We start from the raw sequence: 19,130 nt of genomic DNA, 5'->3' as shown, positions 1-19,130 counted from the left end.
TATGTAAATGCAAAGTAATGATATCAGTGGACTCGGAACTGTGATTTACAGACTGGTGCCTTAGATTAATCAACTTTCAACACCCGGCTAGAAAATAACATTGTCATCTTTGTAAAGATAGCAATCTACACTTACTAATGTTTATGTTACTAAAAAGGTCTTTCCGAAGAAAACTAGCTCTTTGTCTTCTTTTCCTGTGGATCTTCTAAAATTCTGCCTTTAACTTACGACTGCCTAAAAGGTCTCGTTCTGGTCTGACAAAAAGGCCCACAAACCTGGAGTTTTCAGACATCAGAGAGCCAAGCTTCATTTACATTAATTCAGAAATGCTCGTTGAAAAGGCAGAAAAGATTTCAAACAAAGGACAAAAAAATCAAGAGGGTATACTTTTTTTGTCACAGAAATTTCATTTTGTCTTTCCAGACTAGTGAACACATGGTCCCGCAGTTTACAGAAGATAAAATATTAAAAGGTCATTACTTTTTTTTTTTTTTTTTGCTTCTAATTGTACCTCCAGAGACCTGAGAACATGCAGCCTGTGAAAGTTAAAGGGAATTTTCCAGCACATATAAATACTCCAACTCCTCTCCTGAAAGGGAGGGAAAAATCAATTTCCCCCGTGATGGAGGACTGCTCACTCCTTAGTACTGACTGAGTAATGCAATGCTCTGTTTTAGAAAACATTATTATTTCTATTATTAATATATTATTATTATTATTTTAAGAAATGGAATTAGAAGCCTGTAGGTTGCTGAACGGGACACGGTGAAATTTCTTACCCTACTCCTGAACTCTTGCTGAGCTAATAGTTGGACCTGCGTTTCACTTTGTACAGATGTCATATAAACTGACCCCAAGTACTTGATCACTGTTTCACTTCTTTTCCTGTGGTTGCTGTGTTTATTTTGGAACAGAGAGAGCCTGCAGATGTAGGTTTCCCTTCTCCTGCCCCTTAGGCACATGACAGGCTCGGGAGAACAGGTAAGCAAAATGTGGCCCACAGACCTTTACGTTAAATGTTAATATCAGTCTTTTCCAGGTGCTGTTTGCTTACTGGTCCTGATAAATCTTATACTGGTAGAATCCTGTTTTAATGATTAGCATCAGTACATCTGGTCCTCTATAACAAAGATATTTCCAGGTCCCAACAGACGGCCCAGTGTAACAGAGCTTTTACTGATCTGGTTTCAATAAATCTTAACAAAAATTCTATATAACAGATGTTTTTTCACTAGTCCCTGTTAATGTTTGCATGGTTCTTTATATCAAAGGTAGTGTGATTTGGGCATTTAGTTGTGCTGTTCAGCATAAGCTATTTTTTAATCAACGGACTGATTTGACAAAATGTTTAAGATGATTTTTCTTTCCTTTTCTCAGGGCGCCCTTTTGGAAGTATCAAAAGGGCTGACAGAAAGTAAAATGTGAGGTGATTTCCCAAATCAAGATAAGAGACTGGCCACAAGGCTTTTCAGTAAAGGTCCCCTTAGAGAAAAAAAAAAATCAAGTTTTTACATACAATGTAGCAAGAAGTCTTCTGTTAAATTACATTAGAATGTAACTATACAATCTGGACGTCCTGTTCAGTTGATTCAATGAGGTGTTCCGGCACTGACCTTTTTAAGGAAGAGATTATTATTTTCCTATAATAACTCAAGGTTTTTTCTTTAATTTTTTAAATAGGAAATGTCAGTGTTCAGCGCTCAAACCACTGCAGCATTTGTGATGCATAAAGTATGTATAAATCACGGGGAGTGTGTGTTAGCTGACCAATGTCCAGGAGCGATTATCAAATGAGAACTTTCTGTTTTTAAACAGCGTTCATCCTTCTCAACCTAACATCTGCCTACAGAGCCGCCATGCTTAGCAATTCTTAGGCTATTCAATGGTTTTTAAACAGAAATGCCAACTCTTGATTTCCGGATTGTTGACGGACACTCATTTTTGTACACAAACAGACACCAGGAAGAGAAGTACGATTATCATGCTGTGCTAAGGAAAATAATACAAGTGAGAAAATATTATTTTTAGATAAGACCACTTCCTAAACCTTTAATGCTATCTCACAAATCTGTCCACATTATGTTAGAATATGAACATGTATGACACAGATTTCTTCCTACCAGGGACAATGCTTCGTGTCTATCTAGACCCCAGTCATTTTCTTTCAGCAATGCTCAACCCAACATTTCAGGGCCAAGCCCAGGAAGACAGGACGGTGAGCATTTCCACTCACTGGAAAGAAAAGGGAGTTATGTAAGAATAAGGCTTCAGGGGTCTGCTGGGCAAAATGAGTCCAAAAGAAGAAACAGACAGCCTGTGAGGATTTTGATTCTGGGCTGTCCGTACACAGTTCTCCTTCTATTAAAGTATGTCAGCACTTTTGACTTCTCCTTTTTGTAAAAATAACCCCTTTCTTCTTATATTTCAAGGAAACTGCTCCTATAATTTGTAAATGTTTAATATTCATTCCCCTTAAATGTAATTCGTATATATTCACCGACACATAAATATATAGAATAATAGCACCCCCAGGTGCAAAACAGCCTTCTAGGAAGTTAGATTCAGGACCCTCTGGTTATGAAAGTGTTACTTTGTCTTTCGTGTGTGACTATTAGTTAAAAAAGGTTCTTTAAAGCCTCTAGAGTCTAGAATATCCTAGACTTAAGCCCTGGACCATGCCTAATTCAAAAGCCCTCTGCAGGGGCACCCAAGTGGCTCAGTCAGGTAAGCGTCTGATTCTTGATTTCGGCTCAGGTCATGATCTCAGGGTCCAGGGATCAAGTCCCGCGTGGGGCTCCACACTCAGTGGGGTGTCTGCTTGGGATTCTCTCTCTCCCCTTCACCCTCTGCTCACACTCTCTTTCTCTCTCTCTAAAATAAATAAATCAATCTTGGGGTGCCTGGGTGGCTCAGCTGTTAGGCGTCTGCCTTTGGCTCGGGTTGTGATCCCAGGGTCCTGGGATCGAGCCCTGTGTCGGGCTCCCTGCTCTGCGGGAAGCCTGCTTCTCCCCCTCTCTGCTGTTCCCCCTGCTTGTGCTCTTGCTCTCTCTCTGTCAAATAAACAAACTAAAACAAACAAATGAATTAATGAATAAATAAATCTTAAAAAAATTAAAAGCCTTCTGTGGTCTCTGTATTCTAAACCGACATCTCATTTTATTGACACTGTTCAGGAAGACGAATTATATTTATAGGGTATGTATACAAATCGAAGCCTTCCAGTTAAATACAACTAAGGTGGCACAGTCCTGCATTAATTATTAATAGAGCAAAAGATAACTCTAAAATTCTCAGTTATGAGAATGGGACATCTAACATGCCTAATGTTCAGCCACCAAACCAAATATGCTCAACGTCAATGTTCTGGGGCTTTCCCTGGGCATAGGTGGGAAGAGGCCCAAACAAGGAATTTAGAATTACTTTTCTTCTTCCCAAACTCCAGACCCTGGGAGCCTCCAAACACTGGGCCTGGTGCAGACACTGGGTGTTTATCAGGGCACCCCACATAATGGATCACCTCCACCTTCCATGATGGGAGTGCTAGGCTGGCAGATAAACTGACCTTTGCGCTAAGGTGTCTGACCTCTCCCTCCCCTGGAGGCTAGTTCTCTCGCCAGACAGCTGGGGACAAACAAACCCGAGAGGCAGCGCTTTGACAAATGAAGCTAAAGCAGGATGCTTTGTTTCTCTGAGGCCCACAAGCTGGCATTCCACAAGCTCATTAGGGGGCCATGAATTACTGGGAGGCCAGGCCTACACATCCTCCTCCTTGGCAATCCCTGTGGCCACACGTTCCCATGAGCTGGGGGGCCAGACTCCGCTGGTCCCAGTTCACATTCCATCCTGTCAGGGGACTCTCGAAAATAAATAATATTTACAGCAGAGTTCAGAGCTCGTGAATGCCAAGGGGAGAAAAGTACCTTCAGAGAATCCACTGGACCTGTGGTTGTTAAAACGATTTTTCATGAGACCAGAAACCTTTGTAAGTATAATGACCCTGCACTTATCAAACCCCCCAAATTCCAATGCTAAATGAAGGGCATAAAAAAGTAACAACTATAAAAAACAGGATATCTGCAGGATATAGAAAATGTTTCATTCAACAAATGTGGTCAATGGTCATTGGCCACCTACAATGCTTAAGGTCTCCAGTTCAGGCTGTAAAACAGCCTTAGTTTAAAAAAAAAAAAAAGACTATCTCTGCTTTATAGCAAGAACTTGGGAAGTCTAAATAAAAGGGGCTTGGAGGTCTCCTTATGCAAATATTCAAACTGAACTGAAGGGACTAATTTTAGAATCCGGGGTAAGCACACTGCAACTCACCAGCTAGATCCAGCCCTCTGCCTGTTTTTATATGTCCCACGAGCTAAGAATGGCTTTTACATTTTTTAAATGGTTAGGGGAAAAAAAAAATCAAAAGAATAGTATTTCATGATACAAGAAAATGTATACAGAATTCAGATTTCCAAGTTTATAAATAAAGTTTTATTGGAACACTGCTACGTTCATTTATTTACCTACTGTCTATGGCTGCTTTTACATTTGCAAAGGGAGAGCTGAGTAATGACAACAGAGATTGTAGGGCCTGTGAAACCCAAGATATTTACATTACAGATCAAATCCACCAAAGCATGAGAACACACACAAGTTCCTTCAAGGAGTAGAGGCAGGATTTGTTTTTCTTTTTAATGCCAATTTTGCTACTTTCCTATTGATAAGCCAGAATGCTATGCCCTGACACTCTGTTTTCTTGGACCTTTAGACCCTGATTCTAACACACAGGCTATCCCAGACATCTCTCAGGGAGTTCAGTAACACAGAATACCAGGAGTCACGTCTGTCTTTGAGCAGACAATCCTGTTGGTGGGTGGCTACCCCTCCCTACTCTGTACAGGCTCCAGGAATGATCATGAGAAGCTGAGAGGCAATGCAACCACGTGGGGTGGCAGGCGACGCCTCAGGGAATGAACAGCAAGACTGGAGCTGGCACTTCTACAGGGTTAAGCGTTGACATTCTCTCCAATGTACTATCTGGAGAAGGAAGAAAAGTAGAAGCGGAGGACTGTAATACTTTTAGGAAGGAAATCTCCCTATGGGACAGCATTCGTCCTCTGGAGGGTCAGGGGACTAAAAATGAGAGAGGGAGAAAAAGAGATATCCACATCCCAGGGTTATCTGAAGCCCTAGTCACACCAGAGTGGTGATTCCCGACTCCATGGACACACTTGGGCAACCTGACAACCCTCTAGACAACGGCCATGGGTGACGCTGGGTGCGACTCTCAGCTTTTAGTCACCTCTAGGCTTTTCATTTAGTACAGAAGATCCTCCTTGCCATTATTACATTTCCTCTGCCTGAGGTAGTTGGATCTCATCATTAATATATAATATGAAAGCACTGTCCTCCTACAAAGGATCCAAAGAATAATTTCTTTTAATAGAGATGTAACAGAGCACATGACCCCCCCAAAATAACAAAACCAAAAAAACCCCCCAACCTTTTGTAAACTCACCTAGAAAAATCTCCCTTTGCCTCCTGTAGAAGAAAAAAAGTCAACGTCAGTGAAACGTTCCAGTTCAGTGTGCCAGACTTTCAAACACATTCCCTGGTCACGACAGCTTCTCTACTGAGGAAGCTCAGCTTACTACTTCTGTTGTCCTATCTGCTACAGGAAGCCGACAAGGAAAGGACCAGGCATTTGCCACCTGAATCCAAGACACTAAATTACACTTTAGAAAGTTATATACAAAGAAAGCGATTCATAATGACAAAACGCACGTTTCGCCTTCTTAGACCCTGGTTTACCTTTTTCTAGTTTAAAGATTCGGAATCGGAAGGTGTGTCTGGGTAGAGCTGTCTCTGTCCCGAGTTAATTGTGTTGTCTTGTACTGTGGGCTCCTTCCCGATTATACTACAGAGGAACCATGGAACCTTTAATGAATCTAGCACTATGCCTTGAATATAGTAGTCGTTCAATAAAGCTTTGTGGAAGGAATAAATTAATGACCTTCTTTCAATTCATCTTGCCAGTGTGACTAATGTTGTCACTGTTGCTAATTTTCATTAATAACTCTTTTACGCATAAGCTAACGGTCTCTCCTTGCCTTTCCATGGGGTGTGAAGTGACTCTCTTGGCAATTAATTCTGCTATTGACTTGGCTTTCTCCAGAGTGGGGAGGGCACCAAACCTGAAGAAAATGGAGTCACTGAATGATCTCAGTTTCCCCCAGACTCAAATGATATAGAGACAGTTTTCCTTTGCAGACAGACACCGTCATGAAACTTGGGAATACCAGAATCTCCTATTTACTGCTACGGCGTAGCTCCTTCCCGTTAGTGCTATAAATAAATAAGATGACGAGTAGGGAGAAGATATGGCAGCTAGCTGTGGATGCTAAATCTTATTCCTGTCTCTTCTGGGTCTGGCTCTGGGATGCACAGATGAGGGCAGAACAACCTACCTGTAAAATATAGGAGGCCAATTCAAATACCACTTCACTGTCAACGTCGATCAGCTCCTGAAAGGAAAAATCAACAAGGAAGGTAAGTTTGGTACTTTTACTGATTTCTTTACAACACCTCCTTTAAAAAAGGCCCGGTCTTCCTTTTCTGAGCGATCCCACAGAATCTCAAACACTCAGAATATCTGTGGTCTGAGTGACTTGACCCCAAATGCTCCCTGACATCCCATTCACGGCTTTTAGCCAGAAGGGACCCAGTGGTCCTGGGCCTTCTCAGTCACCTCAAAGGCCTTATCTTTTAAATCTTGAGAAATTAGGTGGTGGGCCAGTCCTGAGTGTTTTACAAATTTGTTAATCTGGTTCATCAATGGAGTAAGGTTACTTGATATCCAACTGTGTTTTCTTTGTAAACTCTACCCTAGAACCAGGAGTAAGGCTTTATTGAAGAAAAAAAAAAGTCGTAACAGGATTGTAACTCTTCAAATTAAAAGGAAATGAAATTAAAAATACAGTTTCTCATCACAGTGGCCTCACTGCTTTCAAGCACTCAACAGGTGGATGTTGCTGTTGGCTACCACGGGGTCGGAGCAGATACAGGGCACTTCTGTCATTGCAGAAAGTTCTTTAGACCAGCACTGCCACAGAATCTAAGTTTATTTATTTTTTATCTTTTTAAAGACTTAATTTATTTATTTGTCAGAGAGAGAGAGAGAGCACAAGCAGGGGGAGCGGCAGGCAGAGGGAGAGGGTCCCCGCTGAGCAGGGAGCCTGATGCAGGCCTCCATCCCAGGACCCTGGGATCTGACTGAGCCACTCAGGTGCCCCACAGAGTCTAAGTTTAAAAATGCTTCTTTCCTATTCCTTCTTTCCCTAAATATTTAATCATGGGGCACCTGGGTGGCTCAGTCGTTAAGCGTCTGCCTTCAGCTCAGGTCATGACCCCAGGGTCCTGGGATCGGGCCCCACGTCGGGCTCCCTGCTCCGCGGGAAGCCGGCTTCTCCCTCTCCCACTCCCCCTGACTCCCCCTCTCTTGCTGTGTGTCTCTCTGTCAAATAAATAAAATCTTTTTAAAAAAAATATTTAATCATGATCTATGGATATGGTCTTAAAAGGACATAAACCTCTCCGTGGTTTTTGAAAAAAAATCTAATACATATATATTTCAATATGTATATAGTTCATAACTGTTTTCTAAACACCTATCTAAGGTGTAATTGAAACACAAAAACCCTGCATGTTTCATATGCACAATTTGAGGAGTTAGGCCGTGTGCAAAATCTGTGACACCATCACCACATTGAAGGTAATAAACATCCATCACCTCCAAAAGTGTCTTCGTGCCCCTTTATGTGTGTGTGTGTTTACCACATGGTACAAAACACTTAACACGAGATCTTCCCTCTTCACAGATTTTAAGTGCATGGCACTGTACTGCCGTATATAGTTTAGATCTTAAAAACAGAGGGAACTCTGGGGCTCCTGGGTGGCTCAGTTGATTAAGTGTCTGCCTTCCGCTCGGGTCATGATCCCAGGGTCCTGGGATCGAGCCCAGAGTGGGACTCCCTGCTCAGCGGGGAGCCTGCTTCTCCCTCCCCCTTTCCTTCTGCTGCTCCCCCTTCTTGTGCTCTCTCTGTCAAATAAATAAAATCTTAAAAAAAACAAACAGAGGGAACTCTGGAGTCCATCAGCACAGAAAAATAATAAACAAACGAACTAATGTTGTACTTCTGTTTTGAAACTTCAGTAGAAATGTCCATTTTTCCTTTTTCTCTCTCTCATATCACTAGATGCTACAGCAGATGACGGGACCACAGCACGTAGAGCTAAGCCAGGCTTCGCCGACACCAGCCAGCCCAGCCCTCTGCTTTTATTGAGATCAGAAATCCAGAAATGTCAAAGGACTCTCCCAAAGCTATAAGGCCTTAAGAGGAGGCTGGAAACAATCCTGCAACCTCTTGTCTAGCAGGTGACCTCCCGGAGTGCATGCATTCGCCTAAGTCAGTAAGGATTCAGGGGTTATCACCTGACACTTGTTAGAATGGCTAGTATCAAAAAGACAAGAAATTGCATGTGTTGGCGAGCACGTGGAGAAAAAGGAACCCTTGTGCACTCTTGGTGGGGGTGTAAAGTGGGGCAGCCTCTACAGAAAACAGAATGGATGTTCCTCAAAAAATTAAAAATAGAAATAGCCTATGACCCAGCAAGTCCACTTCTGGGTACTTGTCCAAAGGAAATGAAAACACCAACTCGAAAAAAAATCTTCATCCCCCCCCCCCCCCCCCCCCCGCCGTTCACTGCAGCATTATTTAAACATGGAAATAACCTAAGTGTCCATCAACTGATGGAATGGATCAAGAAAATGTGGGAAAGACACACTATGGGATATTACTCAGTCATAAAAAAGGATGAAATCTTGCCATTGGAACACCATGGATGGAGCTTGAAGGCATTATGCTAAGTGAAATAAGCCAGACAGAGAAAGACAAGTATTATATGATATCACTTACATGTGGAATCCAAAAGAAAGAAAGAAAATTCAAATTCATAGATACAGAGAACAGGTTGGTGGTTGCCAGAGGCTGGGGGGTGGCAGTGGGGGAAGTGGTAAAGGGGGCCAAAGGGTTAAATAAAATAAGTAAGTCCCGAGGATGTAATATACAGCACAGTAACTATAGTTGTTATTATACTGTATATTTGAAGGCTGCAAAGAGAGGCAGATCTTGAAAGTTCTCATTGCAAGAAAAAAAATGTGTATGTGGGGTGCTGGATACTAACCAGACCTACTACGGGAGTCATTTCACAAGGTACACAAATATTGGATCATTATGTTGTACACCTGAAACCACTATAATGTTATACGTCAATTATATTTCTAGTAAAAAAAATAAGGACTTGGTCTCAGTCAACACGTTCTCAGAACTGTATCATCAAAGTTAGCTAAAAGTAGAGTTACTTTTCCCTCGCATTATAAACCAAACTCATGGCTCTTCTGATTAATTTCTTTTTGTGGTCCACAACTGGATCATGGAATTCAAAACAACACACTCAAGCAAGCCTGTATCTTTTGAGGGAGGGATCTCATTTGGGCTCTTTCAGGCTCAGTAATTACAAAGATGGATAATCATATTTGCTACCAAACCACCTTAGACGCGTGGGCTAGGAGAACCAAGGAGGGAGCAGATGGAGGAATCGGGCACAATAATTCTTTATGCGTAACCAGCGGAGAGCTTTACGGCCACCGTAACTGATATAGATCGTTAGGGTTGGGAGACAGAGGAATGCGTGCAATTGCCCTTCGGGGATTACCAGATCCCATCAGAATGTAAATCATTTAACCGTGTACAAGTGACTTAACAGGAACACTGTCCAGGGTTTCCACAATGGCCCATTTCTACTCACACGCCGTTCCTTTCCATTCCCACCAAGGCCATGCTGAGCGCTCACGTGCACGGCCCCGTACGGGGATGTGTGCTCTCCTGTCAAACATTTACACCCATAGTGCAGCTAATGGTCGATGGTGGGCTAATCGTTAACCTTCGAGGAGAGGCTTGTAAGTAGCATGCAACTCAAAACCAGCCATCAGGAACAACCCTTTTAAGTGTGAACATAGCTTTTAGTTCATTATTTGACTCATCTGCTAAATGAAAAAGTACCAGGGAGGGGCGGCAGATTAGCAAAGGCAGAGGAAGGTCTTTGAAAATTTCATTTTATTTCATGCAGCCTGTTAAACAGTTCCAGGAGAGTCTGTCAGAAATGAACCTGGTGGTGAACGTGAACTGGAATGTGCCATTATTCCGAGTCAAAGCTACCAAAAATGCATGATTCAAGGCCTGCCCCGATTTACCCAAGTTCTTCCTCACCACACCCGTCCTCAGGGTAACTGGGCACCTTCACCCTTCAACTGGGGTGAGTTTTCACCTTCTCTGACCTTGACCGTCTCCCAGGGAAGATATTAAAAAAACAGGGCGAGTCAAAATGTGTCCAGGAAGAGGGAAAAGGAATTAAAGACTGAAGTGGCTCAGATAGCGTGCACGCTTGCACAACCCGATGGAAAAGAGCTGCTTCATTCCTTCTTCCCATCTCTAGTTAATACTGACTGAGCTCAAGAATCGTCTTGTTGTCTGTCCTCAGAGGAGTCAGCCCAGACACCTAAATGGTGTGTGGAAGAACCAATGCAGGAATGTGGGAGGACACATTCCGAACCGTGAAGAACATTCGTTCCTACCGTGCAGCCTCTACCCCCTTCCCCAACGTCTCCTGCTCACAATGTGCTCCCCCCTCCTTTGACACCTGGCCCTCCCGGGGGGGTTTAATCTTTAAAATCCACTGCGATGCAACAGCGTTTGAGACTTTCTGCCCACACCACACGTTTCCTCTTGTGCCTCAAAACCTACAAGCTGGGGGCGCCTGGGTGGCTCAGATGGTTAAGCGTCTGCCTTTGGCTCACGTCATGATCCCAGGACCAGAGCCCTGCATCGGCCTCCTCGCTGGGCAGGGAGCCTGCTTCTCCCTCTGCTTATGCTTGCTCTCTCTCTCTGACAAATAAGTAAAATCTTAAGATAAAAAATAAAACCCTACAAGTTGAGTTTCCCGAGTGGAGGGGTGGATAGATGTTTCCATCTATCCCTCCCCTCCAGTCACACACGATGTTGCCACCTAACCATCCAAAAGACAACTCTGCCTTATTTTCACATGACTTCTCTGGTAATACCCAGAGGTGGTATCTTTCACGAGTCTCTGCCCCAGCAGAGACAATAAGCTGCACGAGACGACAAAGAGGGCATGCCAAGTTGGCGCTGGGTTTTCCCTAGCTGAGGACAGCATGGGACAGGGGGAGTGGGAAAAGACCCGTCAAGGAAGAGCTGTAGGTGCTGCCCAGCTGGCCTGACCCAGAGGCCGGGGTACAACCCTCCTCTGTGCCCCTGAGGCTTTCAGAGCCACTGGAGAGGCATATCTTCGGGGCGTGTGCTGAGCTCCAATCTTGCCTAGGGATCCAGGGTGGTCTGATGGGCACGTAAGAACTTTACCTTAGATGCACGGGCACAAGGAAGGTGCTGGTAGAAGGGAATGTGATGCTTTCCGGTTATTACGGCCATTCGGGGTGTACTCTGGGCATCCAGAGTTTTACTTACTACTGAGTAACGTGTTTGGCTTTCTTTGATCTTTTGAAAAATGCCACGGAAAGACAAAACGTGGCTATCTGCAGGTGTGCGCTTGGACGCTCAGAGTGGGGTTGGGGAGGATGGCCCCACTTCCTCCCACTCAGCATTGCTTGATCCCAGATGATTCACTAGCTGAGGGAAGAGGCCTGAGGTCATTTATCAGCAGTGTAACCGTGAACAGTATCCTCAGAAAGATTTCCATCTGTGGGGCTCCAAAAGTTCCAAATAAATGGCCCCAGGAGACCTGCGAGCGGCAGGTGTTACGGACTCTCTCCAAAAGTACTGAGCGCTGGAGGTCCCCTTCACGATCCCCTCGCTCTGAGGGGCTTGGTGGTGGTCTTCACACAGCTCAGGGATCTTAATGAAGAGCATTCCTCCGTCGTCGGATTTGAACGACAGAAATTCCAATTTTCCACATAAGATGTATAAGATAATTGTAACAGAAAACGTGATTAACCACCATACGATAGGTTGACAAGATTTCAGTGAGGATGATCTCTACCAAGTCCATCCCGAACCATTTGCAGAGCCAGCCCAAGGGTTTTCTCAGTCAACCCTCGCCAACTGCTACCACTCCTCTTCTTACCACAAAATGCCGAAAGATTACAGGTTCTCGCCATCCTCCTTAAGATCATTTCTACCCTCGCTGGAAAGTTCCAGGTTCTAGTTCCCATCCCCCAACAGCTCTGGGACATTGAATGCATCACCGGATCTCCTCGAGTTTCATTTTCCTCATCAGGAGAAGGGGGATACATGATTTCTTTTCCAATTATTTTACTGAGTTTGGTGAGGACACGGAGGGGTGATCTGGAAACCCGAAGACACACTACAAATATCCTGGTTGTAGTATTTATTTAGGCACACGGGGGTTTGTAATCTGACCTCCCCAGTGTTGCCTCTGTTCTTGAGCACTGTTGAGCATTTACAGGAATCGTTGGGAAGACATATTTTTTTTAAAGAGGAGGACAGCGTTGTGTCTACGAGTGTGAGTGTATCATCCAAGTGGCCCTGATGCCCAGAGTTGGCCTCCCTGCGCCCGTATAGGTACCCCAGGTCATTGCACAACCCATAATGGCAGCATGAAGATGCCTCGAGCAAACCAGGGTTGCAGTGCGGGACAGGACCGACATGGTCTTGCACAACCGTCTTCCTTAGCCCTTTTGCCAGTTTTTCATCAGTCAAGTTACTTCATGTTTGGCTGATGAGCCACTGGGGTACAGGCCACTCAGGCTGGGCCACCATGCTCTCACTTTGTGGCACAGCGGTTCCTCCTGCTGTCTCCTGTTTACAGCCCGTGCCGTGACCCCGGGGAGTCTCTCTGGTAGAGGTCACAGGCACCACCAAGATGATGAGCCCAAGTGAATTTATTTCTAGAATTGAAAACAAAAGTCCCTCTCTGTCCCCCCCCCGCCCCGTGTCACATGAGCACACACGCTAACCCTGTAACAATCAAACTACGCCATAAGGACTAGGAATCTGAGGGTCTGAGACGAAGATTTATGTTGGGTCCTTTGTCCTGTGGGGCCTGATTTGCGGGCTTTGTCTCTCTCTTTAGATGGGATGATACAATTTGCTCATTAGCAAAGCTCTCTGAAGATCTCGGATAAAGACCACTTACTGCAACTTCAACAAGAGCGATGGATGGTGTTTAGCCCTATATGGCAAATGTGGCCCAAGGATGCTTATTTAAAATTTCAGCAACGTGGGAAGCTCCCAGACCAATGTGGACATCTCAGAAAAGAAGGTGGGGCAAGACCCCCAGCCCACATAAAGCAGGAATTTTAAGCTTTTTCTTTTCTGACATGATCTGCTCTCAGTGGGTACACGCAGGCACCAGACTTGCTAATTTCATAGGAAATACACAAATCCTTGCTCCCTGGGACTGGAAAGCAATCTATTAACAACAATTTCCTAAGCATTGTCTATATGCCTAGTTCAGTGATAGGTCATGGAAGGTGATCATAAAAATTCACTCCGAAGAACACTCATGCCAACTTTCCCTCCAACCCAAAGAGGGACACTACAGTCCACCTTTCGACGGTGATCATGTGTTCTGTTTCTTTGGATATCATTGTTGGACAGGATAAGCGTTGAGATCAAGCATTTAAGTGTGACATATATATATTTAAGAGTGGATGGTCAATCCCTTATCATCTTTGGAATTCCTTCTTCTTAAAAATTTTTAAATTTAAAATTTAAAATTGTTAAATTTTAACATTTTATGACCTAGCACTTGTGGTGTGCAAGACTTCTGAAAATCACTGTGGTGACTAATTTTTGACAGCAATTTCCCTTTATCAGTGGAGAGAGGGCAGGATTCAGTCCAGTAGCCCAAAGGTGGGGCAAGAGCTGAGATCAGAATCCACATCCACCCAATTACTCCCATCGGGTGGGACAAGCCCACTGCCTCCTGTGGGGCTGGCCTATGGGCTTCTTCAGTTTGGCGTGGGAATCCACTTCTAGACAGAAGCCTTGGCAAGAGTGCTCTGCTTTCTTGTGTGATTTTCCAGGGAACACACAACATCAAGGGTAGACTTCCCATGGGAGTTTCCCACGGAACAAGACGTACATTTCTAAATGAGTTCTATCCATCCCCTGGTCATTAATGTTCTTTCCTCGGTGAGTTAAAACACATCAGAGGGGCGCCTGGGTGGCTCAGTTGGTTAAGCATCTGCCTTCGGCTCAGGTCATGATCTCAGGGTTCCTGGACTGAGCCCCGCATCAGGCTCCCTGCTCAAGGAGGAGTCTGTTTCTCCCTCTCCCTCTGCCCCTCCCCGTGGCCCATGCTCTCTCCCTCTCTTTCGCTCTCTCTGTCAAATAAATAAATAAAATCTTAAAAAAAAAAACAAAAATCACATCAGAAATGCTGTTGAGCATGCAGCTGTGTGAGGTGTCAGGGACCCCCATTCTGTACCTCATCCTGCTCCACTTAAAGTTCACGCTTAGAACCCTGTTCTCTCGTGACCATATTCTAATCCTCAGCAACTTGGTTTGATCATGACTATATTTTCCTGCTCTTTTTGCACAAAACACGGGAGTGTAAAGTATAAAGCAAGGGGATATGAGGGAGAAACCCACTGGGTCATGGGTTCTGCCTCCTGGTGAAGAAAGAGTGGAAGCCAGGAAGGTGGTGCTCCTAGTCTGGGGAAAATGACAAACAGAACGAAACACAATGGAACATATTTCCTCACTTCTCTGCTGTTGAAAAGGTCAGAGGTTTGGTCTCTGGGGAAGATGAACAGGAAGCTGGAAGGAGGCCCCCATCAAAAGCACCAGGATTAGAAAGGGAGTCTATACCCCAAGGGGAGGGGTTCCCTCCCCTAGCCTGGAAGGGGAGGACCGGCCCAGACAGGAAGTGGGAAGATTCTCCTCTGGAGAGAATGAAGAGCCACGACAAAGGACACCCAAACACTGCCATCTGGGCTTCCTACTGAAAGAACCAGCTTGCCAGTGGATCGGCCCCCAGGGATACCCACCAGGAGACCACTGGCTCCCAGGCGCCTCACTCTTCCACATGGATGGAGAGACCGAGACCAACAGATGATTGAGGCAAGTCTCCTATACGAAAGGCAAAGACTAAACCAGGAAATACATAGGCGGGGGTGGGGTGGGGGTGGGGGTGGGGGTGGGGAAGAACTGAAAGGAAACAGAAAGGACACAGAACGTGCATAATTAATATTGAAACAATAAGAGAATGTTAAATTTAAAGGCAGTAACAGGATAAGAGACAATACAATGTACACATGTAATGCAAAGGTTAAAAAGCCAATAGAGATTAAACATCATATTGATGAAATCTTCCAGGAAGTAGAATAAAAAGACGGAGATGGAAAATAGGAGATACAAGGTATCAAAGCAAGAGGCTGTGCCCAGCATCTCATTAACAGGAGTTCCACAGGGAGAGCCCGGAGAAAACAGAGGAGACATCATCAAACTAATAGTACAGAAAAATCTCCCAGAGCTGAAGAATACCAATATCCAGCCTAAAGTTCCCATTAAATACACAGCCTAGCGGATTTACAAAGACCCATTTCAAGGCATACCGCCCTAAAATCTCAGATGAAGAGGAATGAAGAGGAAATCCTAAAAGATACCATGGGTAAGGGGCAAGAGAGGGGGAGAGGGTCCACATACAATGTACAGCACAGCAAACTCCTCCGGAGCAAACTCTGAAGCAACACCTTGGATATTCTGAGAGATGTCTTCATTCGGTATTTCCATGTCTACTCAAACTATCGATCAGATACAAAGGTAGCAGAAAGACTTTTTCAGATACGCAAGGACCCAAACTGTACTTCCCATATGCACTTTCCCTGGATTTATTGGAGGATGCTCTCCAGTGAAACGATGGCATAAAACAAAACACAGGGAGACTCGGGATCCAGGAGAGAGGACACCCTCCAGAGCTGGGTGAGGGACTGATGGGATGGGGGAGGGGGTCCGGGGCTGAGGGCTGCGGACAAGGCCAGGTCCAGACTGGAGTGAGAGATGGAAGGTGGCTACAGGGAGGTCCCAGAACAAACTACAAAGGAGTCAAAAATAAAAACCAAACCAAAGAGAGGAACGGATGAATTACCCGATGCATTTGGAAATTAACGTGGGCATTCATTTGGAAGTCTGTAGGAGGTCTTGGGAAAAAAATGATGGGCCTGTAGAAACTAAACAAGTAACAGCAAGGCAATTGTTACCTTTAGGTAAAACGAGGGGTTGTCTAAAATGGGAATCACAACCAGAGGATGCTGCTTGGATTAGTCATACTAATGTAATGCTGTCAGCTGCGGCTTTTACCCAGAATTGGGCTTACCACCATTTTGGGAAAATGGGAAACGGGAAAGTGTGGGTGGTTGTATTGGAGACTTTAATCTTCACCCATCTCAGTTGGAATTCAATAAATCTAAAATGGATATAACCAAGGAATAATTCCTTGTGCCAACCTATTTGGATATAGAGAGGCAAAACCCAGAAGAAAACAGCTAAAATTGTTGAGGGTGGTGGGACTTGGTGGTAGGCTTTTTTTCATAATAAGCCTCTTAGAACCATCTGACTTTATTTTATTTTTTTAATTTTATTTATTTATTTGAGAGAAAGAGAATGAGAGAGAGAGAGAGAGAGAGAGAGGGAGAGCCCATGAGAGGGGGGAGCGTCAGAGGGAGAAGCAGACTCCCCGCCAAACAGGGAGCCCGATGCGGGACTCGATCCAGGGACTCCAGGATCATGACCTGAGCCGAAGGCAGTCGCTTAACCAACCGAGGCACCCAGGCGCCCTGAACCATCTGACTTTAAACTGCATCACATATTACTTTGATAAAAGTATTAATTTGGGGTGCCTGGGCTCAGTCGGGTTAAGTGACCAACTTGGTTTCGGCTCAGGTCATGATCTCAGGGTCGTGAGATCAAGCCCCACACTGGGCTCCGTGCTAAGCATGGAGCCTGCTTGGGATTCTCTTTCTCCCTCTGCCCCTCACCTCACCACTCCCCCGCTCATGCACTCGTGCACTCTTTCTTTCTTAAAAAAAAAAAAAAAAAGTATCAATGCTTTAAAAAGTGAATGAAACAGTGCTTGGAGGAAGCAGGAACAAAGAGCTCATTTATCTGAACAATTCAGATTCTGGTACACTGCAGGGATCGGGATCGTTCCCAGAGAAACAGGGAGGGAGCTGATATATGAATCCTGCGCTGGGTATGCGGAAGCCCCCATCTACTAGCATCATGTCCAGGCTGTGTGTCTGGCGCTGCCCTCTGGGCTCCTCCAGGCCCCTGAAGTGCTGGGGGTGGTGTGGGGGGCACACAGAAACCCTTAGCCGAGACGAACAACTTGGGTCTGGATCCAAGTGAGCAGTATGTCCACAGCAGGAGCCCATAATGTCCCTGGCACAGGGTTAACCAACGACACTCATGCTTCATCTTGCTTCATCTTCCTAAGAAGGATGTGGGTCGGATCCTTTAAAGACGTATTCATATATTTAGAGAGAGAGAGAGAGAGAGAGAGAGAGAGAGAGCACGCGTGCCAGTGAGTTGGGCGTGGGGGGGCAAAATGGGAGCATCTCAAGCTGACTGAGCACAGAGCTGGACGCAGGGCTCGATCTCACAACCCTGAGATCATGACCTGAGCCGAAACCAAGAGTTGGATGCTTAACTGAGTGTGCCCCCAAGCGCCCTGGGTTGGGTCCTTTAATGTCCTTGTTCAACCAAAGAGGAAAATTAAGCTTGGAGACATCAAAGAAGGCGTCCACGTTGATTGCATTGACTATGAAGCACAGCTAGGACAGGAACCCAGGTGTGCGGGGCTCCAAACAGAGCCGCGCTGCCTGTTCAACCACTTCCGGTCCTTGGTCCTTGAGCAAGTCCCTAACCTCTCTGACCCCAGTTTCTTTCTCGGTAAAGCTAATGATTCTGGCTCTACTTCCCTGTTGGGCTCAAATAAGATAATATATGTGACAATTCTAAAGAAGCTTCAAGTGCCAATGTATGCAAATGCAAATATTATTTTTGATGACAGGAGGGAGACAGGCAAGTCTTGTGACCCTACATGGTCTCTTACAGAAACTTCAGGGAGGCCAGCTTTAGTGCGGATCCTGAGAAGAGCCAGACAGCAGCTGGGTCAGTAGGCAGGATGATGTGGCAGGCCACCTCCCCCTGGAGGACCCGTAATATTAAATTCTGAGGATTTCTTCTCCTTCTTCATTTTCCACGAATCCCGGAGTCTTCTGCGAGCATGGTGTTCAGAAACACCGCAGCCTTCAGCTCCGGGTAAGCATTTGTGACTGGACTGAATTGAACAACTCTGAGTGAAAAACTGTTTCTTTCCTTTTCCCCAGGCGTCTGGACAAGCACGATTTGGGGCCACCTTTAACTTGGTTGAGCTGATTTCATCAGTTCGGTAACTGGAATTTCCAGACATTTACTGCCCCAGTATGCCCCCTGGTGGACAGTCTCGCATTTTATTCCCGAACTTTCTCAATGTGTCTTCACATTCTTAAACAAAAGCCCTCAGGGACTCTTGCAATGTGCAAGCTGGTCTTATTTCCACGCTAGAATGAGAAAACACGTTTAGAGAGAGGAAGGAATTTGCAAGTTCCTGGAACTGCATTTAGTGTCTTTTTCCCCCATTCAGCAAAAACCCAAAATACTGCAGTCTGCACGGTCTGGGTTTGAGCCCAGTTTAAGTCCTGGCTCAGCAACTGTCACCAAGTGAGGTCCTTTCACAGAATTAAATTTGATCCCTACCAGGCCTTCTATTATTATGGACATTTGCATTTGGAGGGACTATTCTGTGCAATGAATGTGCTGAAGAACTTGCAGAAGAAAAACTGACGGCTGATGTACCAATCCAACTCATGCGTGTGTTTTAATGTTTGGTGGGTTTGTGGTAATCCCCTAAAATAGGGTTTAAACTTGAAAATATAGGCGGTGGGATCTCTTCAGACTTCTTCCTCAGCCACTGACCACTTTACCATGAGTGTGCTTAGCTTTGAAGTCCTCTGTGGCTGTGGGGGGCCATTCTCC

At 45.0% G+C, this 19,130-nt stretch overlaps 1 protein-coding gene across 9 annotated transcripts in view; it reads right to left on the bottom strand.

Annotated features, from left to right (window-relative positions):
* FRMD4A (FERM domain containing 4A) overlaps nt 1-19,130 on the bottom strand; it is a 598,644-nt gene that overhangs the window by 107,287 nt on the left and 472,227 nt on the right. For all 9 annotated transcript variants that reach the window (XM_027595361.2, XM_027595362.2, XM_027595364.2 and 6 more), the window contains 2 exons: nt 6,462-6,518; nt 5,513-5,535 (listed from right to left, as the gene is read on the bottom strand). In XM_027595361.2, coding sequence (XP_027451162.1) covers nt 5,513-5,535; nt 6,462-6,518 — 80 coding nt within the window. The remainder of the gene's footprint in view (nt 1-5,512; nt 5,536-6,461; nt 6,519-19,130) is intronic.

The sequence above is a fragment of the Zalophus californianus genome, chromosome 9 (assembly GCF_009762305.2).
Source record: "Zalophus californianus isolate mZalCal1 chromosome 9, mZalCal1.pri.v2, whole genome shotgun sequence".
NCBI lineage: Eukaryota > Metazoa > Chordata > Mammalia > Carnivora > Otariidae > Zalophus > Zalophus californianus.
The sequence above is the reverse complement of the archived record's forward strand: the minus strand, read 5'-3'. Positions and strand labels throughout refer to the sequence as shown.